General features: G+C 36.3%; 3 protein-coding genes across 6 annotated transcripts; 1 reads left to right on the forward strand and 2 right to left on the reverse strand.

Moving 5' to 3' along the window:
* Positions 1-470: 470 nt before the first annotated feature.
* Positions 471-8,419, reverse strand: LOC141606562 (ceramide kinase). Of its 4 annotated transcripts, XR_012526758.1 has the most exons (14): positions 8,046-8,395; positions 7,033-7,179; positions 6,787-6,954; positions 6,155-6,247; positions 5,380-5,472; positions 4,209-4,356; positions 4,054-4,080; positions 3,854-3,938; positions 2,689-2,838; positions 2,184-2,285; positions 1,745-2,089; positions 1,541-1,603; positions 935-1,001; positions 471-833 (listed from the first exon to the last, which is right to left on the reverse strand). XR_012526758.1 is itself a non-coding variant. In XM_074425739.1 (13 exons), exons 1-13 carry the CDS (start codon positions 8,214-8,216, stop codon positions 696-698), a joined length of 1,731 nt encoding a protein of 576 aa, XP_074281840.1. In that variant the 5' UTR covers positions 8,217-8,419; the 3' UTR covers positions 471-695. The 4 variants fall into 4 exon arrangements, 3 of the variants coding, with proteins under 3 accessions (XP_074281840.1, XP_074281839.1, XP_074281838.1); XM_074425739.1 differs by lacking the exon at positions 1,541-1,603 and having other exon boundaries at positions 7,033-7,176; positions 8,046-8,419; XM_074425738.1 differs by lacking the exon at positions 1,541-1,603 and having other exon boundaries at positions 3,854-3,941; positions 4,057-4,080.
* Positions 8,420-13,524: 5,105 nt separating this feature from the next.
* On the forward strand, positions 13,525-18,942 carry LOC141606564 (putative Rho GTPase-activating protein At5g61530). Its single transcript, XM_074425741.1, has 10 exons — positions 13,525-13,820; positions 15,067-15,171; positions 15,253-15,515; positions 16,157-16,219; positions 16,309-16,327; positions 17,051-17,149; positions 17,274-17,351; positions 17,430-17,674; positions 18,140-18,299; positions 18,534-18,942. The coding sequence occupies exons 2-10, from the start codon at positions 15,111-15,113 to the stop codon at positions 18,677-18,679; spliced, it is 1,134 nt and encodes a 377-aa protein (XP_074281842.1). The 5' UTR covers positions 13,525-13,820; positions 15,067-15,110; the 3' UTR covers positions 18,680-18,942.
* Positions 18,943-19,078: 136 nt separating this feature from the next.
* On the reverse strand, positions 19,079-22,478 carry LOC141606563 (hexose carrier protein HEX6). The gene is made up of 3 exons (XM_074425740.1): positions 22,242-22,478; positions 21,354-21,676; positions 19,079-20,360 (listed from the first exon to the last, which is right to left on the reverse strand). Exons 1-3 carry the CDS (start codon positions 22,369-22,371, stop codon positions 19,311-19,313), a joined length of 1,503 nt encoding a protein of 500 aa, XP_074281841.1. The 5' UTR covers positions 22,372-22,478; the 3' UTR covers positions 19,079-19,310.
* Positions 22,479-23,122: the final 644 nt, after the last annotated feature.

The raw sequence follows: 23,122 nt of genomic DNA on the forward strand, positions 1-23,122 counted from the left end.
AAAAAGTTGTCTTTATTACCCGTATGTGGTAGTATTTGCTTTGTTTTAAGATTGACTTTGTTTCAGGGGCGAAGCCACCTAGTAGCAAGGGGTGGCGGTCGCTACCCCAAACTTTAAAAAATTGGTTTAGAAGACGGAATTTTGCTACCCCAAATATTGCTGAATAGTTGATAAGTAAATGTTATCTCATTAAGTGTACAATAGACATTGTGGTTCAATGGTAAAAGACTTTGGTTTCCAACCTAGCGCCTTGGGTTCGAATCCCACTACCTGCATATAAAGCCTAAGACGGATAAACAAGACTTAGAAAGAACTTAGAAAGAGCTACTTTCTCTATAAAGCCATTAAGATTAAGGCTCGAATCTCAACGACAACCAAACTCTTGATGGCCTGGCAGAGTATTGGCTTCAAAGCTAACAGCCATTTTCAGTATTCTCAGTTCTTTACAACCAGTAAAATCTCTGTTGACGGGTTCACAAAATCGATCCTTGTGTAGTATATTCAAAGTCAGACGGACTATTTTCGTTTTGTTTTGATAAATACTAAAGTATAACTGCTCCGCATTATCTTAGCAAGAATAAAATGAAATTAATCTGTAAAATGAAAATGAGATGGACAAATTTCGGGTGTGTGAATACAAAATCTTGCAAAATAGGATCGGTAAGATCTATATCTTCACAAAGGGGAGTTTAATGTTAGTTTTCAGGTCCTGCTGCAAATAAGTTGACGAGGCCACGAAAAACCTGAGCTGAGAGTTTATGTGCATGAAGAATCTCCCCATCCAAATTCCAAACACCTTCCTTGCCAACCGATGTAAATACAAATGCAGGCGTCTGAAAAATACGAATTCATGCAAATTCCCAACTCTATTATGAGAATCTGAAATTCTAAAAAGAAATGAAAAACTATATTGAGAAGAGTGAGACACCATCACCTTATGGTGTTCGACAAACTTGAAATCGAGGGGAGATCCACCCTTTCGAGCTAGATGGGTAAGGTGCCTGCAGTGAGTAGCAGTATCCATTAGTACAACATAATGGACTGTTCAACAAATTATGTGAACGCCACTAATAACCACTTTAGACTACTGATAGACCTGACAAAACTAATCTGACACGGATGATCCCCTTGTTGGGTATACGGAGTTCAATATATAAGACTTGTATTTCAGAGAGAGAAAGGATTGTACATCAGATGTACTACATCATACTTAATGACTTTTTGAGTTTTTGTGTATTTTTTTCGAGTACTATAGAGGTTATAAATTACATTTTAGTTTTATGATGTCAAAAAGTCAATTTTTTTTGAGCTTATATGTAATTTTTTGGAGTTATAATATAACTTTTTGAGATTAAAGTTTAAGTAAATAAACTCAAAAATTTTAGATTAAAACTCAAAAACTTTATATCAATGCTCAAAAACTATACCATCTGATGTACTACATCTAATGTATAATCCACTTACTCTATTTCAGACAAATGTCCGCTTTCTTTGTTTCTCACTTTTTTTGGCAGAAGTAAAGAAGACTAATGTCAACTACCTCTTGGTCATGAAAACAGCCGAGTAACAATAGCACAACATTACCCCCCTGCCTCAATGGCTCCTGCAAATTGCGAGGTAAGGAGGGGTCGGATGAAATAACAGCCGAATACAAGTCTCAATCAACATATGCCATCATGACGGGAAACTCTTAAATGCAACAAGGTGCTCCTCAAGATTAACTAGAAAAGAGAAGCTAACTCACCACAAATATGATGGATGAGGGCAAGTTTTAATTAAGATAAGATGCAAGAGACCATCTGAAAGGTGTGCATCGGCCACTAAACCATCAGGTGCTCTTTCATTGCGACAGGAGATAACAGCAGCTCCGACACTGAGATATCGTCCTTTAGCACTTAACCATTTTGGTTCACTTGTGCTTGGACTAGGCATACAGCAGATTTCACAGTTTGTTCGACAAATTTCTCGTTCACGCTTTTTATTGTGGTTTTTAAGTGACCGTGTCCCCACCTTCAGGTTACCTTCCTCAAGATGTTGAGTCGTTTCCTCATACTTGAGGTCCAAGTATGACACTTCAGCCTCATATGACCTAAAAAGTTAAACAAAAAGCAACTTAATGAAATATTCGGGTCGGGTCATGCTGGTTGAGTCAATTTATCAGTTCTACATGCAACATAACTTACTTGTGTCTAAGAAACACTTGTGTGCCAGCAACGTCATAGCGTTTTGGACCCATCCAACGATACTTTTCACTCTCTGTTATGACATCTCCGTAGAATCCATAACTGCAAGTTAAGATGCATTAGATTTTGGAAACCTCCATCATATCAGACATATCTAGATGGCAAACGGAAAATAATGCTCGATTCAAGCAATCTTTGCATTATCCAGCTCAAAGAGAGGATAAAGGCAATTGTCGATCTTAAGTGCCGAAGATTAATAAGTGCACAATTTCAAATTGGAAGGAGTGCATAATCACCAACACATTGAACATAAAAAACCGGGACGCATAATGGTCGATACTGAATTTTACAATCCAAAAACAAGTTTTTCTACCATTAGGACTTTACCTATATTGCAAAAGGTAGAACTGCTTGAATTTTCGATAATTTTAAAATTTGAGCATTTAGACTTGCTGACTATGAATTCACAAGAGCTATTCATATGATATATGCAATATTAGATTACCCAACAAAAGAGGCCGTGTAGCGCACAAGAGGTTCAACTTTCGAAGTATTGGTTGCTTTCCACCTCACAACTTGAGCAATATCAAGACCAATCCTTTTTCCGAGGACAATGTGCAAAGCTGACGTTGTGGGATCTCTAACACCAGTTGTACTGCACATAAGAGTGAAGGAAGCTGTGATAAATTATAAACATAATGTACGTCCACTTAAGTAATCGTAACTTCATATATCCAGGAAATGAGAGGACGCAATGGAAACACTACGAAGCATGTTGTTTTAAGCATAATCATCTCATACTTCATTCATTTTATGAATGTGGCACTAATTCATGGACCATGGTCCTACACTCAGTAGTCAGTACCATACAGAGGCGCATGCGTAATTGTCAGAGTGTAGATTTTTTTTTTAATCTATGGATCCAATCGGAATAATGTGGCACTCTCCTACTTGAACCGGTTTTAAAATTCCATGAGCCACATGTCACCGACAGTTGGGGCAATCTCCTTCGGGTACTGAAGGCAATTTAATGGGTTGACCCCTCCCAAGTTTGGCTTTTTCATTCGCAAGAGTCAGGAATCGAACCCCTGACCATTTGTTTAAGAGATGACACAAGCCAACTTTGGTAGCCACATGTCCATCATTGATAATAGATATACTATACTAGATAGAAAAAACAAAAGTCAAAAACTCAGTCAGTCTTCTCATCTAAAATGATCACTGCTCCTCCCCCAACCTAAAACCTCAAAATATTCGGTTACTTACGCTCAAACTAAACCTCAAGATTAAATAGTTAAGTCTCCACTCTTCCGAAGTTATCAACTTACTTTCAATCCCATCTTTTATTTCATCAATCAACACGATATCATCTTCAGACATTATATGCAAAAGTATCGTGACTGGCAAGGAGAAAAGTGCTAAGAGCAACTACTTGACGCAAATTATCATTACGGGAATGCTTGTCTTCTACTCTTCCCTAATACTTGTCCTTGCACTCATACTTACTCTCTCGTGGTAATGATTTCAATATATTTTCGCATAACGCCTTTTTCACTAGATTCTAGTAAGTAATTCTCTTCATACATCATCTACAAATCAATGAAATCCATAATGTAAGGCAATGGCAGCAGTTTATCATACATAAATACTGCATAGCGGATATGACTTACCATATCACAATGGCATCAGTTGAACCACCCGGAATAAGCCCCAATCTGAACCATTTATGAGGTATGGAAAATCCAACATCATCACCTGAAACAAACAAGAAGAAGAAAAGTAAAAAACCAAAGCACTGATGTTCCCAAAGTAGTACGGACTACGGCGTAACACAGTAAAACCTAGCATACGAGGAGAGCTAAAAACTAACCGCTGCTGCATGAAGTTTCTTCAGTTCCTGCAATTTTCACATATACCCATTCACAAAGAAGCACCTAGTAATAATTGATAACTTCAGGACATAGCTTCAAAATTTCTCGAAGCTGGACATGGAGAAGGCTGATTTTCGTTTTAAGTAAGAAATACCTGCAGGTGCTTCATTTGGATCAAAAACCAAGTCACTTGGGTCTTTTTCGGTAGAAGTCAAAAAATCTGGCGGAACTGGGGGACACTTGCCTTTGAACCTTGAAGTCGTAAGACCATTGAGAATCTCATTGAATAAGCCATCACCACCCTGCAAGTGAATAACACAATTTTTTTGCCAAATAGATACTTGGAGAAAAGACGGATGCCTTGGAAGTAGGAACACAGAAAGTAAATACCAAATCAAAAAGAAAACTGCCAATTGTGGACATCATATTTTCCAACTAATTTACTCCTTAACTCTTATCAAATCAATAGATAAAAAAAGAAGCTAGTCTCCTTAACAGTAGAATGTATTAGACATCCGCCTATATCGAGCTCCCTCGTATAATTGGTTTTACCATATTTTTCAAAATATGTGAGGATGTCTGAAAATGTAGTGAACCCAAATGAATACAAATAACATTATACCTCCAGTGATACAATAACATCATACAACCAAGTTATATCTTATCGAGCTTATGTGTAATTTTTTTGAGCTTTCTTAAAGTTAATTTTTTTTATGTTTAAGTGAGTAAATTCAGAAATTTTATGGTATAACTCGACTTCTTTAAAACAAAACTCGAAAACTTTATTATATAGCTCGGATTCTAGAGCATACAAATGGGTACAACTGGTTGTAGGATCTATTAACTGCCCAAATGAATGACGAGAGTCACGAAGAAAGGCAAATAATTAAAACAACTATGCCACGTTTGGTGAAAACTTTGTTGCACCCATTCCGGTACAAACATGATAACTTCATCATTCTCATGTTTAATCATATGAGCAATCAAGTACAACTGTGAAAAAAAAAAATAGAAGTGAACGCTCCGTCGAAAATTACAGTGGCATAAATTCAAAATCATATCTCGAAAGAAAGATGGAAATTCACTAGGCATTATTTTGCTATGGGCAATCATGTCCTTTCCGAAAAGCAAAATACTTTGGTGAAGTGTCAAACGAAATAAGGAAATGGTCCCTAAGTAATACCTATAGGCTATAACTAATTAATAAGTATATAGTGGAACAAACGGACAAACAACCTGATGTGCTTAGGTCTATTGAACCTCAACTTAAGACAAGAAAGCGACCTAAAAAAGAGCAGATGGCGATTAAAAAATCACAAACTTACAACAGCAACAATACCATCATATGTATTAAGCTCACGGCTTGTCATAGATGCCACTTGATCAAAAGCATGTCCAGCCCTCTCTGTAACTGTTACCTGATGAATGATGTGCAAAACCATTTGTATCAGTTAATATTGATGCAAGAACCCAATCAATGTGAACCTCTAAATTAAGCATCAGAACTATAAAGCAAAATGTTAAGACATCTTTCCTACAGTAAGAGATTCTAACGATGAACATCCATACAAACACAGTTACACAAACAGGGGAAAATAATAGTTAAGAAAGCCCTCGACTACATCTAAGGGCAACTAACTTCAGTAAGAAGACTTTGAGTCCCCCGAATTGTGAATCAGTCAAAATAAGAATGTAAACTCACAAAACATGAACTATATCCCAGGGATAATTTTTAATCACGAACAGTTCCAACAACCTAGAGGCCACCAGAGAGAAGAACATTTGGATAATATACACACGAACAAGCATCAATGAAAGAGAGGGGGTAAGCCCAAAGAGAGTGAAAGAAGGAAAACAAGAGCTAGAGAGCAAGGCAAAGGGATCAACAAGATATAATTAATTCGAAAGAAGCTGATCTCGAGGTTGAACTACATAGTACTCCATGCAATATCAGCAATCAGTGCTATTTTGAATGTAATATAATAGCAAATTATCACCTTACGTAAATGCAATAACCTAGGAAGAACTATAATATGCGAGTTCATTAGAGATTAGTTAGGTGAACTAAAAATGAGACAGATGATAGGAAGTAGGAAATACCTGTGCTTTCACTTTAGCACGAGAGAATATTGGAGCTACACCTTCCCATATCTTTTGACCATTTCCTTTACCACTCTTAGGATTGACAAAGACCTATGAGACAAAATTACAATGATTTTCAGAGCTCGTTTGTAGTCTTCGTACGTGCTTTGTAAGCTTAGGTTTTAATAGAGTGAAGCACAATGAGGGTCCGTGGGGATGAGGTGCAAAGCTTTGGGACGCGCCTTATGTACACACGATGTTTTTGCAAACAATTTCTTATTTCAGAATAAATTTCATGTGACAATACCTCTTTTAAGATTTCACAGAGGATTAACATGTAAAGAAGTAAAACTAGCCAGCTAAAGGAGTAGAGGTAGTCGGCAAAGGGAACGGACTAATAAAAGAACTAAAGAAAACATTTGGGGGGTGATTTGCTACATTTATAAGTTAAGGAGCTTAATTGCACGTAGTATCAAACTTCTGGGGGTGATTTGCTATATTTCCCTTATTCCAGTACGACTTATGTAAAAGTCATAACTAAGGCAACCCAAGGTGTTTCACTTAGTGGCTTAGTACCTCACTGAGCCTTGCGTGTAGATGTGCTTTTAAAACTAAGCTTGTATGGGATAAGATTACAGAGAGTATCTCACCAGCAAACTCTTTGGTCTTCCCATTTCCTTGTTAAGGTGGGCAGTTATTTGATCAACTAGCATTTGGCACACAGGCTGGTTCTTGTGACCAAAAGTGTATTCCACCAACTGCCAGAGGGAAGGATTGGCCTTTGATTTCTGCATACCGTGAACAACAAAACGGTGCATCTGTAGAAGGAGAGACGCATTAAAAATGAACTTGGCTTACATCATGAAACAAAACCGCACAATGATCGAGCAATCAACCTCTAAATCCTGATGCAAGAAGCAGCATCCAGCTGGCTGCTGAATCACGCCCCAACCAGTCAACTTAGTAGCATAGACGTCCGAAAAATATATTTCAGCGGCACTTTCAGAACGAAATACACGGCCCAAACATGGTGATTTTTCCTGCTAATCAAATCCATCATTAACTTCAAACGAACTAACAAAGCCTCATAGGGATTATCCTAAGTATATGCATGCAATTTATCATACGATAACTGTATGTGTCAATTAACAACCCTTTTCTAACTTCCTATTAAGAGGCACTAAGTAACTTCAAACTTGTCACTGTTAAAAAGAGAGAAATTTTAGTAGCATAGGGCCATAGGCTATCAAAAAAAAAAAAAATTCATCTCCGCCATCCACCTACATCCCCTTAACTAAGCATTCCGTAACACGAAATTGTGAAACATAATTATGTTCCAACCTCCTATCTAGACGCTTTGACAACGATACAGCATGGATTACATCTCCTTAAGCTAACACAGCCAAAATCTGCCAAACTCCAACAGCTTAAATGATCATCTTTGCATAATTTGAAATTATTACTAATAATTAAGACACTAAATGAGAAATCTAATAACAACCCATTTTCTTAAACTATTCCAACAACATTACTCCAATGCCTGAAATCCTGAAGGACTCCCTCAAATTGCGAGGCAAGGAGCCTTACCCTTGTATTAGCAACACAAAAGGCTGTTTTCGCATGACCCAAGATGAAAATTGCGTCGAGAACTACAATGAAAGACTGATACTTCATCATAGAAAGAAGGGCAACCACTTTAAACTATTCCAAACACACAAAATCATTAAAACAATTGCAAAAACATGATCAAAACCAACAATACATTTACAAAAACAAACAACTTCAAAACAAAATCACAAAGATCATAAATTTCCTCATTAAACCCATTAAACTAATCAATTATGCATCAATTATTCAAAATATGAACAAATTCTTCAACAAATAAACAATGAAAATTTCAAAAACTCACATCACATAAAGAATCTGCAGATTTCCAAGATAACCCAGTTGAACTAAAACAAAGAATGACCTCTCCAACATTATCCAAGAATACTTTAGAACTAAATAAGAATGGTTCACCCTCAAAATGTCCATTTGTTAGACAATTTTCTTCAATTAAATTATCTCCATCTCTTTCCATTTTTTAATTTTTTTTTTTTTGGGTGGATTTTATTAAGAAATTAGTGGGGATTTTACCCAAATTGTGAATTAATTCATAGAAAAGTATTGAAATTTGAAGAATTGATGATGAATTTGACCAGGGTGGAATTGCTAAATTTGGGGGAAATAGTCAAGCATGGGTCAATGTTTGTTAGCATCGGGGTGAAATTAGTTTGACTTTCCTTGTTGCAAATAATTGAGTTTTCTTTTTAATTGTATTTATCTCTATTTAATTTTGATTATTAGTTAGTTATTATATAAACTAATGTATTAATTTTAATATAATTATATTAAGTAATGATATATATTTCTAGGAGTATTTTTTGTTTATTTTGAAGGAAGGTGAGGGCAGGGGCGGATCCAGAAATTGTAAATACCTAGGGCTAAAAGTTTATTAACGTTTTTTTTTTTTTAAGATTTGTATTACAACTAAGTTGACAAGCCCATTTTTTTTTTCTACAAGTACTACACAACTTTAATTTATGTGTCATTTTAACAAAAGCTCTGTGAAATTCGTTTGTATTACCAATATACCGAGTTATGTAATTTTTGTTTGTATTACCTATATACCGAGTTATGTAATTTTAACAAAATCTAACTTGTCCAACAAAACTCCGCAAACAAAATCTCACTTGTTAAATGTAATTCATTTAAAATGATGCGTATTAAATAGGGCGAAAAAGATACCTAAAACTTTGTAAAATTTAAAATTAAACTAAATTCCAAAGAGTGAGTCTCCTAAGAGGCCGTCTCATTATAATTACTTGTGAAATATATCATTAATTACCCTAAAAACTAACAAAAATAGATGGATAAATGTCCTATCACATGAGAGGTCTTACGTAAATACTATTGTGAGACCGTCTTATAGAATACTCCCTCCAATTCACAATAAACCTCGCTATTTCCTTTTTCGGTTATTCACAATAACCTCCCTATTTCCTATTTTGGTAAGTGTTTGTGTGGTCCAAATTTAATTGTATGGTGGGGTAGTGTATTTGTGTGGTCCAAATTTAATTATAAGGCGAGGTAGTGTGTTTCCTTAATTTTTGTGCCAAAATAAAATGGGAGGTTTATTGTGAATTGGAGGGAGTACTTAATTTATAATCCATTTATTCGTTTATAGGAGAACTATTCCCTCTATTTCTTTTCATACTCTATTAAGAAATAATAATTCATAACACTTGAGGATTTGGTCATAAATAGATAAATAATGAATCCCAACTTCATAGTACTTCTTAGGCACTCTAGAGTAGTATTATAGGAGTAGTGACTTACTATGAAAAACAAGTACAGAATTCCTTGCAATAGGGAAAAGTAATCAAAGTGGAGTATTGAACCGCATCTTTCCAGAGTCCGTTTTTGAAATAATGATCAAAAATAAAAGAATTGTCGTTTTGGGTCGGTTTTGAAAACAATTATCGAAATGGTGTCCACGTAGGCTCGTTTTTGACGAGCCTGTATGAGGCTTAAACACGCCATACGTATTGGCGTGTTTACTTCAATGAACACGCCATACGTAATGGCGTGTTTAGGCAGTTCAAAAAACTAGCCCAAAGTCAGTAGCAACATAAGGAAAGACATAGAACACGCCATTACGTATGGCGTGTCTTGAGAGGAAAACACGCCATTACATATGGCGTGTTTTAGCAGCCCAATTTTCCAACCCCTTTCCAGTGACTGATCAAATTGCCAAAAACTAAACACGCCATACGTAATGGCGTGTCTTCCTCTTTAAACACGCCATAGCGTATGGCGTGTTTAGCCAGTTGTATTTTTTTTTTTTTCATTGCTGCACAAATTCCCTTCGTTCTCGTATCTTTCCTTTGCCAAAACAGAAAACCAAACTCAACAATGCTCAACAATGCAAAGGACAACACAAACCATTGCCTATTATAAATAAAAACCGAGTTTACACAACACATAAGTTTCGCACAAGGGGATTAAAATCTAAGTTTTACAACTAAAATGTCAAAGAAATTAACCATCTAAAATGTCAAACAAACCATTAATCTTCTAACTATTACATCAAGTCCTCAAGTCTTCTTCTTGCTTTTTCGTCGAAGGCGATTCCAAAACCCTTTCTTAGGCTCCGGGGTACCTTCTTCATTGACGGGTGACATTGAAGACATGGAAGGCATTGAAGACATGGCCGGCATTGAAGACATGGAAGGCATGGAAGACATAGAGTGTCTAGCCGGCATGGATGAGTTAGAGCGTCTACCTCTCCTTGTGTATTGAACCAATGGTGCATCGTCATCCACATTCATTGAGTTGAGGGAATCTTGAACCATTGGTGAACTTTCTTGCCTTGGTTCTACGGTTGGTTGAAGGAGATGGGAATAGCCTACATGTTCAAGCGATTGAGAGGAGTAGTCCCGTAGGTGTGAAACCATTGTCCGGAAATGTGGAGGCACCTCAAGAGGCATTTGTCGAAGCTCCGTATCACATGTATTATGGACATTGACGAAACCTTGCGCCTAAAACAAAATAAGTTACCATATTTTCCCAAGTTTTCCAGCTATTCAATTCATCCTCATCTAATTGATCAATCTTATTAAACTCAACGATGGGAGCACTAGCAAAGACAAGATCATCATCACCATCTTCTTCATTTGCCAACAAATTCTCATCAAGTATTGCCAATTCCTCATCAATCTCATCACCTTCTAAGTTACCATAAAATTCCCCATCATTTACGTAATTAGTTTCAAGTGAAACAAATTGAGCAACATCATCTAGCCTAATACTTGGTGTAGGAATGACAATTTGACTAGTAGAAACTTCTACAAATATGTCCATTGAAGGAGCATGTGAATGACGAATACTTGCCCATAACGCTTTAAAGGCTCCCTCATTATTAAGGGGAACAATTTTGAAACACCCTAAGACTCGGAAATTTCATCATTACCTTCAATTGAGTACCCAAACTTTGAACACCGATTCCCTTATAAATCTCTTCAACTAATTCAAGATATGTCATCTTTGTACTAGCTAGAATAAAACATTGATTCCCTCCTCTATAGGTTACACATCCATTTTGCTCACTTCTCCATCCCAATAACAAATAAGAGGAAAATCACAAATTTCCATTCTATAAAAAAAAATGAACAAATTTAGTATAAATCAACTACCAATAACCTAATTTCCCTAAAATACATACCTAAACAACAATTAAAAATCAGAAATCGTTCATCCTACCTAATTAGGGTTCGAAAATTTGGGGCTTTTTTTAAACAACCTTAAATTAACACATATAAGTTGTAGATCTAGGTACAAAACAACATAATTACCAACAATGAAGACAAAATAAGCAAAATCTACATTCAAAAGATGAAATTAAATAAGTTAAAAGAATTAAATTACCTTGCTAATTAGGTAGAATGTGTAATTTGAAAAGCAAAAACCCAATATAATGCCGGAGATACGCCGGAGATTCGCCGGAGATGAGTGTGAGGTGAAGAAATAAGAAGGGGAGTGAGGTTTGTTGAGGTTTGTTCTATCGCACTTGGTGTTTGTGAGGCGGAGATGATGAATGTTTTGTTTAATTTGGTAGAAAGGGACGGATATACTAAAAAAAAAAAAAAGAATCTGCCTAAACACGCCATACGTATTGGCGTGTTTCTATCTTAAGACACGCCATTACGTATGGCGTGTTCTATTTTCTCCCATTATGATAGCTACTGGACTCAGGTAAGAAATTTGGGCTGCTTAAACACGCCATTACGTATGGCGTGTTTTATTCTTAAGACACGCCATACGTAATGGCGTGTTTCCTTTCCTTCCTTATTCAGCTACTGAAATTGGTTCCAATTTTGAACTGCCTAAACACGCCATTACGTATGGCGTGTTCATTGAAGTAAACACGCCAATACGTATGGCGTGTTTAAGCCTCATACAGGCTCGTCAAAAACGAGCCTACGTGGACACCATTTCGATAATTGTTTTCAAAACCGACCCAAAACGACAATTCTTTTATTTTTGAGCATTATTTCAAAAACGGACTCATCTTTCCACTGAAAAGTAAAAGTCTCACCACCAGACTCACACAGTGTTAATGATATTTATATACACGCTTACATATATACTCCCTCCATTCAACTCCACTTTACAACTTTCATTTATCACGTTTGCCAACGCAATTTTTAGACGATAAATATCGTTAGCTGCGTATTTGCAAAAATTATAAAAGTTAGATATTTTTAATATACTTTTAAAGACGAATCAAATAAGATCCCGCATGAATATATTTTCACTTATGTATCGAGAGAAAATTGAAGTTGAATGTTCGCTTGTGAATAGTGCGCAAAAGAGAAACTTGTAAAGTGGAGTTGAATGGAGGGAGTATTTTTTTTAACTAAGAAAGTTACTCGGGCTATAGCCCGAGTAGCCTAGGCCCAGATCCGCCCCTGGGTGAGGGGCTAAGTTTTAAGTTGAAAATATTTTTTGATACATTATGTTTGATATCCTCTAATTGGATTATGAGCTCGACCCCTACCGACAATGAACCCGTAAATCTCAATTTATATATTATAATCGACGTGAGACATTTCTATGATAAATCGAATGATTGGCATGGTGATAGACTAATTCGCAATCTCTAGGTGGCTCTAATGGTGGAAGTTGATGGTGTATGTAGCCTAATGTGAGGGTGGGAGTTGATAGTGTATGTTGGAGTGAGAGTTTCAGGGACTATAAGAGATGGAAAAGGATAACGATTTAGTGAAAAGGTAGACGAGGACGATGATGGCTTTACTTGTTATGGTAATAGAAAAAATAGTGATTTAGAGCTTCAGAGCCTTAGAGGTGTTGTATTGTTGTGTGATGATTCAGGTGGATCTAGAATTCAAAATGTATAATAAAATCACTACTCGGAGATTGAAATATCATTTATCATTAGGATAATCAAGTATTCACGTACATAATAAAAAAAGTCTAGAAGGTGAAATTTATAATGCACATATATAATGGATACTAGATGTGAGTTGGGAACGAGAGCCACAATCAGAAAGTGATTAATAGCATATCAAAAATGAGTTAGAATTTATGAAAAATGTTTATAATTATGAGTTGTAAATAATACGGAGTTTACAACCCAAATCAATAAATCATTGCTATCATTGTATAAAGCTTCAGCACATATGATACGACCTTCTACGAAGAACATTGTCATGTATGTCCAGAGATTTTTCCCATTGTGCATCTGATAGAAAAAAAAATAACGGCTGCAGATGTCCTCGTTAAAATTGAAAACATAAAAAAATAGATTTATATAACAAATTAACTCGTTAAAACCGAAAAACATAAAAAATAGATTCATATAACAAATTAACTCTCATGATTATCTCCTAACCTTGAAATTCAACAACCACTAAAACAGTCAACAAAGTTAATAATAATAATTAATGCCACTAATAACAACCTTGAAAAGAATAAAAAAATCCCAACATCATCATAATGTTCCTGTAAAATCCCTTTTTCTACTTTCTCAATAACCTTAAAAATCATCTAAGGAATCCATAAATTCTACCATTTTATCATCTTTCTTCCTTTGATCACTGCACTCGTCTTTTACAACAAACTGGTATGATCAAGTTCTAATTTTTCTTATTAAATTTGTTGTTTTATAATCAAATTTGTTGTTTTTTAGGTTGTTTCGATGGAATTTATGTAAATAAAATGTTGGGTAATTTTTAATTGTTTAAAGTTGATGTCTTTTTAATTATTGCTGTTTTAATTTTCTGGGTTTATGGAGTAATTAGTGCCAACTTTGAGGGGACAATTAGAGAAATTAAGATCATTGATTAAAACTAATTGGGTAATTTTGATCAGACCGTCTTGCTTGTGACCGTCACAAGCTTGTGACCTCTCACAGCCCCCCTCCCACTTGCTCCTCATTGTGAGAGGTCACAAGCTTGTGACGGAATAGTGCAGTCACAAATGAGAATTTGTGAATTTTGATATTGATTGTATATATATAATTATATACCCATGTTCGACACGACATGACACTTATAGAGTTATAGATATGAGTATAAAATGAGGCGGGCACGAAATTATAGGATAGATGGTTAGTGGGTAAATGGGGCGGCTACGATTTTAGACTTCCATGGTTCCACCTGTTGGGGACGGTATGGTTTTGGAAATCTCCGCCATGGGTGATGGGGTGGGTAGGGTTATGAGTTTTACTTGGTGGGTACATGTGTGGGGGAGCCTACATCTGCCCTCTTCCCGTCCCAATGACATCCCTAGCGTCCTCGTAAACGTTTCGTCATTTTAGGGTGAGGTCCTCGTGTCTCAATATTTGCACCTTTGTCCAATGGCCGTACATGAGTCTGAGTAACATAGGTTACAGTTTTGTAACCGCTGCTTATATTATGAATTAGCTGTTGATTGATGCAAATCTGAACACAATTTTCAGTATGGATCATCTGGTTACTTGAAATTTATATTTTCAGTTCAAGGAAAATGTTGCCATCCAATGAATGATATCCTTTATGGAGCCTTTGAGGCAGTGTGTAATGGTGTTTTTATTGGCTTAACGCCTCCAGTTGGGAGAACGGAATAGAGATTAATTGAGCGACTAGGGTTTGCCACTGATTATAGAGGTTTTTGTGCATGCTATTTGCGAGGTTCGCTTTGTCGCTGCTGGTTTCTCTTAGTCTACTGTCACTGACAGTAAAATGAAATCAGCTGTAAACGCCTGTGTGCAAAGCTTGTTACTTGACCATGAAATCTGAAATTTCGGGCTGTTGTTACCCAAATGAGATCTTAAGATATTGACTGGAAGCTCTTTCAGCTGGTTAATGTGTCCTCTATTGCTTATGCAGGTCTATCTTTTAGGTTGCTTCTTAGCTTTTCCGGGGTAAACTCAATGCCCACTGTGATATCTCCTCAGTGGCAGGACAAGGCTGGTGGATTCTTCTCTGCTTCAGGTTTGTTCTGTTCCATTTAATTCTGATTTCTCTTCACAGTTTCAGTGTCATGATGCTTAACCATTGCTACGTGCAATACAGGAGTGAAGCTTAAGGAGGCTGGACATTCAGCCGGGACTTTCGTTGAAGAGGTAGCCAAGGATGCAAAAGAGAATGTAGCTGATGTAGCCGGACGAGTTGGATCTGTTTTTAAGAGTAAATGGTCACTTTTTCGACAACCCGCTACTAAACACGCTGTACAGGAGCGGCTAATTACGGCTGCTGCTTCAACCGGCTTTTTTCTAAGGAAAGGTTTTTCAGAGACCAAGGAAAAAGTTGCTGTAGGAAAGACAAAAGTTGAGGAGGTATTGTACTGTATATGTTTGATTGAGTTTTTTTTTTTTCCATTCCCTTTTTTTACGAGTCTTGCTTTAAGCAACTTGTTAGATATAATAGCAACTTATATCTTGAACTTTCTGCTGAAAAGCTCTCTTACCTAGTTGACTATTCTCCTCTGGAACTTGGATAAATATCTCATTTTGCTCTATATCATGGCATAAAAACAGCTTTAGGCGATTATAAATCACAACGGTTGTGGCCTTGTGGGTGTTATGTACAATGTATTTGTCATAGGACAAAGTAATAGAGGATCCTTGGCTTGCGGCCAACTATGGGGCTCTATCTTATCATCGTATGAGTTATGAGTATCTGACAGCTGATGTCGGGCTATATATGTGAACCCAGGTCTCATGAAATGTGGTTTCTTTTTAATTTGCTAAGACAATATTCAATGATGGAAATTTTTTATTGGGGCTCATTCTAGTCACATAACTTTCCATTGACAAAGGGCCCAAGTCCTAACGAAGCTCCAAGGAAATCCTTGTCATGATAATCTGATGAAGGGCCTCATTCTTGTTTTAAGTAAATTTTTTCTTTCAAAAGCGTAGAATGGTATTGTTGGGGTCATTCAAAGATTATTGATGCTAGTGTATGGCATTTCCTTCAGGTGGCAAAGAAAACTGCGCTAAGGAGTAAATCTATAATATCTGATATTGAAAGGTGGCAAAAGGTATTCAACCTTTTCATTTTTGTTGTTTTTCATGGGATTTGCCCAGTTAACTTCCATGTTTTGACGTCCATTTGCTTTTGTCCTTTCAGGGTGTTGCTAGCAGTGATGGTATGCTTCTCTATACCTTTTGGGATTTTAGAAGTATTATGTTACATCTATACTCTTAGGTCAAAGTTTATCCACTTTATTATTTTTCGACTTTAGACCGTTGCATACTGGAGAATGCAAAAAAATTGTGAAAAGATTGTTAAAGTAGGTTGGGTCAAACCAGTTGATTTACTACATTTTAGAAGCTCATGGGAGATTAGTTTCATTATTGGACTCGTCCTCCCTTCTTCATCCTTGCTTTCAAGAATTTTTTTCTTCGATTGTTGGTAGTGGGTAGTTCAGTACAACAAAGTCCAAAGACTCGACTTGCATAACACTCTAAATATCCTTATTAGGGCATTGTCTTTGTGTTAACGTTTCACGTCGTTGGCAGCTTTGAGGTGGACAATTACGAATATGCTACCCATTTTAAAATGCTATTGAGTCATTATTGACAATCGTGGTACTATGTGATATAGTCTAAGGTTGGGGTAGCATTTTGGGATAACATCTTTGTCATTTTTTTGTTGGATAGGCGACGTTTTTCTTGCTTCCTTTAGATGAGCTGTTAGTGTTATATGGAGAAATTATTTTGCTTTTCAGAAAGCTTAGTAGGCTGTTGCTAGTAGCCTTAGTACTCTCGCATAGTCGTCTCCATCAATTGCTCTAGTTGTAAATTTTACGTTTCTTGGATCTAAGTGGGGAACAATCAATAATATCTGCTCGCATATCATCTGTCACCAGTATTTGGAATTGCTATAGAGGTTACTGTGCAGCGGCAACAATCAAGCAGGCCTATCCCCCAGATTCTGGTCAGATGTGCTGATCACCTCATAGCATCAGGTCATTCTCTGATATTTCTTCAATTTAACTAGTTAGCTTTTTGGATTAATTTATTTTGCTTTATATTGATTAAGTTGATTTTTTTTTCTCCTTATTCTTTTTCGTCTTCGATGCTTATCCTCAGGACTTGGCACACCTTATTTGTTTAAAGTGGAAGGAGACAAGAAGGCTATTCAACAACTCGTTTCTTTGTACAATCAAGGTTCAACCTGATCTTGCTGCTTTAAAAATTCCATTATTTTACTGAATTATGGTCCTAAATGCTGTCGTTGAATCTCAGAGCCCAATGCTATACCGCCAGAGAACGCAAACCCGCTTGACATTGCTGTTCTGATTAAGTGCTACCTTGCGAGTCTCCCTGAACCGCTGATTACATTTGAACTCTATGATGAGATCAAAAGTGCTCGTTCCAGTATCAATGTTTTAAAGAATGTACTGAAGAGACTTCCAACAGTAAATTACATGACGCTGGAATTTGTTACTGCCCTCCTGCTTAATGTCTGCCAGAAATCGGTTCTCAACAAGGTGCGGTCTGTTTCTCCGTTTCTCTATCCTTTTACTTGTTAATTTGCATGCTTTCCTTACAAATTATTCTCTCCAACTCTTGTGAGAAATATGACATTTGTGACCCGGGATGCATCTCTCTTTTTGGATAGGTAAATCGTATTACTGTCAATAGTTTTTGTCCATTGTTCCTCTGCTTGCTCATTTCAAGCCAACCATTTTAAGACATGCTCATCTTTACTTCCTTCTTTTCCGATGAATCTATTCTCGGTGCTGTTTCTCTCAGTTATCCTCTTCGTGTGCGTCCTAGTTTTTTCTTGCAAGTCTTATTGTCAAATGATGGTTTATATTTTCAACTTTTAGAGTGGTTTAGTCTTATCCATTGACGGTTTCAACTTCATTGAGTCTGTATACATGAGTATTGAACAGCGTCTGTGCATGTATCTTTTGCGCTTGATAGGTATTTAAATCTTCATTTCTCTGCAGATGGGCGCTCAAACTTTGTCCGAGGAAATGGCACCTGTTATTATTTGGCAGCATGAGCAGAGGCCTGAGTCCTATAGACAGTTCTGGCACCGTGATGCTAAAGATTCGATAAAGACAGCAAATAATTCAGCACCCAAGTATGGCTCATGGGACATTCTTGGTGAGTAGTCTATTACTCAAGTTATCGAAACCTTTACACACCTTTCATTTAGTTTTCAGCGTCACTGTTTTCATGTTAAATTATCCCAGAAACATTGTACTATTCTTTGTGTCCATGTTTACAGTTTTCTTTAAATGTTTGTCTGCAAAGTTGCCGTGTTTCTTGAATTCTTGGTATTTTTTTTTTCTTTTTTCCCGATGAACTGACATTGCTCATATTATGATTATTTTACAGAGGACAGTGACGATGAAGATGCATCATCCCCCATTCCATTGGACGACGGCTTGCCAATTGACTTTGCTGCAGTGGAAGTTATCAGGTGCCTCATAGACCATCACAATGCTATTTTCACTGACGCTAACGAGACCATTTGGAGATAGATAATTCTTAACGATTGCTTCCGTGTGCATTGTGGCTCAATTTAGTTCCTGGTGTCTCTTTTTTGTCCTTCGTCTGTGTCAACAAGGTCTCGTGGATGCTCGGTTTGGCTATCTAGTTTCCTAGTGACCAGACACTGGCTAGCCTGACCGAGAAGCAACTGCTACTCTGAACTTGTTATTTGTAAATATGATTTAACTGCAGTTTGTCATTGTAAGACATTGTCCGTAAATTAGTCAAGGTTTGATTCCAGTCTCTCTGCAAATCGTATACATTTATCATTTCGGATACACTAAGGCCCTGTTCTTTCTAGCTTTTTAGAGCAGAATGGAGCTGAACTGAATTGAATGGAGCTGAGCTGAACTGAACTGAATAGAGCAGTAATCGAAGAACTTTACGCATAATAACAAACATATACCAGTATTACATTTCTTTCATCAGATTATTGTATAAAAGCAAACAGTATTCCAATTACATACAAACCCTAATTAAGGGTAATGACAACGTCATTCTGAAATATACAGTGCGACTCGTTTTATGAAAACATAAAATTATGGATTAGTTAATTTGTTTTCATGTATAAAAGCGAGTAACACAAATATATTTCAGGGTAACGTTATCATCTCCCTATCCCTAATTCACGATCCGACTCCAAAACCAATGTTCCTTCCAAATTTGATCCATCTTTTCAAGAGGAATATTTCTAGTCTCAGGCAAGAACCAATACACAAACCCAGTCATAATCAAAACCCACCCACCAAAAAAGAAGAAAATCCCAGCTTTGAAATTACAAAGCATTGCCAAAAAAGTTTGTGCAATAATAAAAGTAAATAAAAAACTTACTGCAACTGTAATACTTTGTCCTACTGATCTTATTTCTAACTGAAATATTTCACTTGGTACTAACCATCCTAAAGGTCCCCAAGACAATCCGAAACCGATAACATATACACATATTAGCACCAAAACTATATATGCATACCCTTTACTGATTCCGCCATGGTCTCGTAAGAAAATTTGCATTATGACACCGATACAGACTTGACATAAAAACATTAACCCACCTCCGAAAATGAACAGTGCCCGTCTACCAAATTTGTCGACGATTAGCATTGATATGAAGGTCGACCCCATTCCGACAAACCCCGTTAATACTGACGACAAGAGCGATGCACTTTCGCCTAGGCCTATGGTTCGGAAAAGTAATGGTGCGTAAAATGCAATAACATTAATCCCGGTTACTTGTTGGAAAAACGGTATGGCTATCGACATGACTAATTGAGGCCTACATTCGCGATGTAGGATTCGATTAAATTGGTTGGTTTTCGTCGTAGTACTACTAGCATATATAAGATCATTGATTTCTAGTTCAACATCAGTTGTACCTCTTACTCTTTGTAACAGTAAATTCGCTTTCGACAGTAAATTATTTTTACTGGTGCTTCTTTGGATTAGACTGTTGGGTGTATCAGGAAGAGCAATTGCACCTGCTGTTAGGATAAAAGCCGGTAACCCGGCCATGGCTAAGGACACTCTCCATCCCCATCCTCCTTTGATCTTCTGTGTACCGAAATTAATTAAGTTTGCCATTAATGCTCCGATTCCTATGCTGAACTGAAAGCTGTTGTTGAATGCTCCTCTGTACTTCGGTAGCGCCATTTCTGATAAATACAGTGGCACAGACTGTATACAATGTTACAGTTTGCAAACAGCAAGAAATTTGTTAAGTCAGTGTCGGATAGACCTGGCAAACGGGTCATTTGGGTCGGATTTTTACAAAATTTCCGTTTCTTCATACTTTTTTTTTTTCCCGTTTTTTCAAAATTTCCCTCGCATAATAGACCTGGCAAACAAATCATCTGAGTCGGTTTTTTTACAAAACTTCCGTATCTTCATGTTTTTTTTCCCGTTTTTTCAAAATTTCCCTCGCATAATAGACCTGGCAAACAAATCATCTGAGTCGGTTTTTCTTACAAAATTTCCGTATATTCATGTTTTTTTTCCCGTTTTTTCAAAATTTCCCTCGCATAAAAGACCTGGCAAACAAATCATCCGAGTCGTTTTTTTTTTTTACAAAATTTCCGTATCTTCATGTTTTTTTTCCCGTTTTTTCAAAATTTCCCTCGCATAATAGACCTGGCAAACAAATCATCTGAGTCGATTTTTTTTTACAAAATTCCCGTATCTTCATGTTTTTTCCCCGTTTTTTCAAAATTTCCCTCGCATAACAAACATGGCAAACAAATCATCTGAGTCATTTTTTTTTTTACAAAATTTCCGTATCTTCATGTTTTTTTTCCCGTTTTTTCAAAATTTCCCTCGCATAATAGACCTGGCAAACAAATCATCCGAGTCGGTTTTTTTTAACAAAATTTCCGTATCTTCATGTTTTTTTTTTCCCGTTTTTTCAAAATTTCCCTCGCATAATAGACCTGGCAAACAAATCATCTGAGTCGGTTTTTTACAAAATTTCCATATCATGTTTTTTTTTCCCGTTTTTTCAAAATTTCCCTCGCATAATAGACCATGCAAACAAATCTTCTGAGTCGGTTTTTTTTTACAAAATTTCCGTATCTTCATGTTTTTTTTCCCGCTTTTTCAAAATTTTCCTCGCATATTCTGAAAAACAGGAGGAACAGAAGGAAATGAAAAGAGCATTACTGAGAAAGCAAGTACCTGATTAGCAAAACCGACTCCAACACCAAGCAGAAGGCGGCCGAGAATAAGCATATAAATATCTTGAGCAGCACCACCAATAGCTGAGCCAACAAGAAATGCTGCACCTCCAATTAAGATTGATGGCTTACGACCAAAAACTCGAGTTACTGATGAAGCAAAGAAGGATGCAATGAAGCCAGCAACATAAAGTGATGATGTGAATGAAGTTAGCAACTCGCTGTCGAATTTGCAGTAGTTGCTAACTTGTTTGTCTCCAATCATCTTCACATATACACTAGGGAAGAATTTCTTGAGGAAAGGCTCCATTGATGTCACCCCACCTTCAATCAAACAACAACAACATTAACCCAATGCCGCCATGCCGGGAATATGAATATCCATAATTGTCAAATTACATCAACTAGTTAAGCTAGTTGATATCTGCACTCTGCTAGTATATAAACTACCTAAATGTGTCTTTTTTCTTTTTAGCATCGCTAAATTAAGCTAGCTAACATCTGCAAAATTGTCGAATAATATTAACCAGTTACGATAGCTGACATCTGCACCCTACTAGTATATAACCTACCTAAATGTGTCTTTTTTCTTTTTAGCATCGCTAAATTAAGCTAGTTAACATCTACAAAATTGTCGAGTAATATTAACCAGTTACGATAGCTGACATCTGCACCCTACTAGTATATAAACTATATATAACCTACCTAAATGTGTCTTTTTTTCTTTTCAGTATCGATGACATCTGCAAATTTGTCAAATAATATTAACCAGTTAAGCTAACTGACATCTGCACTCTGCTAATATAGTAACATATAAAAACTACATTACCCTAGTGATTCCCTCAATGGTTTTAACATAAAGCGGGGTAAAGGAAGGTCGGATGTATACCTGAAATACCGATGTCATAACCAAAGATGACACCACCCATAGCAGCCATCATACAAGAGAGTATAACAAACCAAGTGACCTTACCATTATAATTGTCATTATTACTTGGATTTAGGACTATGCCTGCCATAACACTATACAACTTTGAAGTATTAAAAGTTTAGATGTATTTGTATGATCAAATGAGTGAGAGGTTGTGGATTAATTGTGGATGATTTAAGCATTTGTGCAGCAGACATTCTTGACCAATGCTATCTACTGTATTATTATGTCATGTGTTATCTTGGAGTTATTAGAACCTATAAAAACAATAATGGACTTTTCTAATACCTAATTTGTTGGAGAGTAGTACATGGCTAAGTTTTCATGTTGTGAAGTTTGACTGTTTTTAGAAACAAGTTGTATCGGAGTTCTGGTTGATCTGATATGCATGGTTTGTTTGAGATTTTACCTTATTATTAATTAAGTGAAATCATTTTCATAACATGGTCATGATTTTTTTTTTTTAAAATAAACTTGAGATAGTAATGTATAAGACAACTAAGTGTAGACCTCATCATAAGATTCTTAACATGAATCATCTATGGTATTATGTTTTTCTATTAGACTAGTCATTAATTAATCAATATTAATGTAATGAGTCATATTCTAAAATTATGCAAGGAAAAGAAGGTCTACTTCCAATTTGATTCACATTAATTAATCAATATTAATGTAATGAGTCATATTTTAAGGGTGGTTCACATATTTCTACTTAATTGGTTATGTGAATTAAAATCTACCCATTTTATGTATTATTACATAATTATCAAACACGAAAGAATGTAAAAGAGACTTGATTGAGTGTTTTGAAATGAATTAAAAATGTAGTTTTATTAGTA

This window comes from Silene latifolia, chromosome 10 (assembly GCF_048544455.1).
Source record: "Silene latifolia isolate original U9 population chromosome 10, ASM4854445v1, whole genome shotgun sequence".
Lineage (NCBI taxonomy): Eukaryota > Viridiplantae > Streptophyta > Magnoliopsida > Caryophyllales > Caryophyllaceae > Silene > Silene latifolia.

What these genes read in the sequence shown, in the direction of transcription:
- LOC141606562 (XM_074425738.1), bottom strand. Translation starts at nt 8,216, where the DNA reads ATGGAAAGAGATGGAGATAATTTAATTGAAGAAAATTGTCTAACAAAT. An exon ending in GAAGACCAAAGAGTTTGCTG is followed by an intron (nt 6,248 to 6,786) that starts GTGAGATACTCT and finishes TTTGTCTCATAG; the next exon opens with GTCTTTGTCAATCCTAAGAG. An exon ending in GTGCTAAAGTGAAAGCACAG is followed by an intron (nt 5,473 to 6,154) that starts GTATTTCCTACT and finishes ATCATTCATCAG; the next exon opens with GTAACAGTTACAGAGAGGGC.
- LOC141606564 (XM_074425741.1), top strand. Translation starts at nt 15,111, where the DNA reads ATGCCCACTGTGATATCTCCTCAGTGGCAGGACAAGGCTGGTGGATTC. An exon ending in TGGATTCTTCTCTGCTTCAG is followed by an intron (nt 15,172 to 15,252) that starts GTTTGTTCTGTT and finishes CGTGCAATACAG; the next exon opens with GAGTGAAGCTTAAGGAGGCT. An exon ending in TGATCACCTCATAGCATCAG is followed by an intron (nt 17,150 to 17,273) that starts GTCATTCTCTGA and finishes GCTTATCCTCAG; the next exon opens with GACTTGGCACACCTTATTTG.
- LOC141606563 (XM_074425740.1), bottom strand. Translation starts at nt 22,371, where the DNA reads ATGGCAGGCATAGTCCTAAATCCAAGTAATAATGACAATTATAATGGT. An exon ending in TTATGACATCGGTATTTCAG is followed by an intron (nt 21,677 to 22,241) that starts GTATACATCCGA and finishes GTTTGATTGAAG; the next exon opens with GTGGGGTGACATCAATGGAG. An exon ending in GAGTCGGTTTTGCTAATCAG is followed by an intron (nt 20,361 to 21,353) that starts GTACTTGCTTTC and finishes CATTGTATACAG; the next exon opens with TCTGTGCCACTGTATTTATC.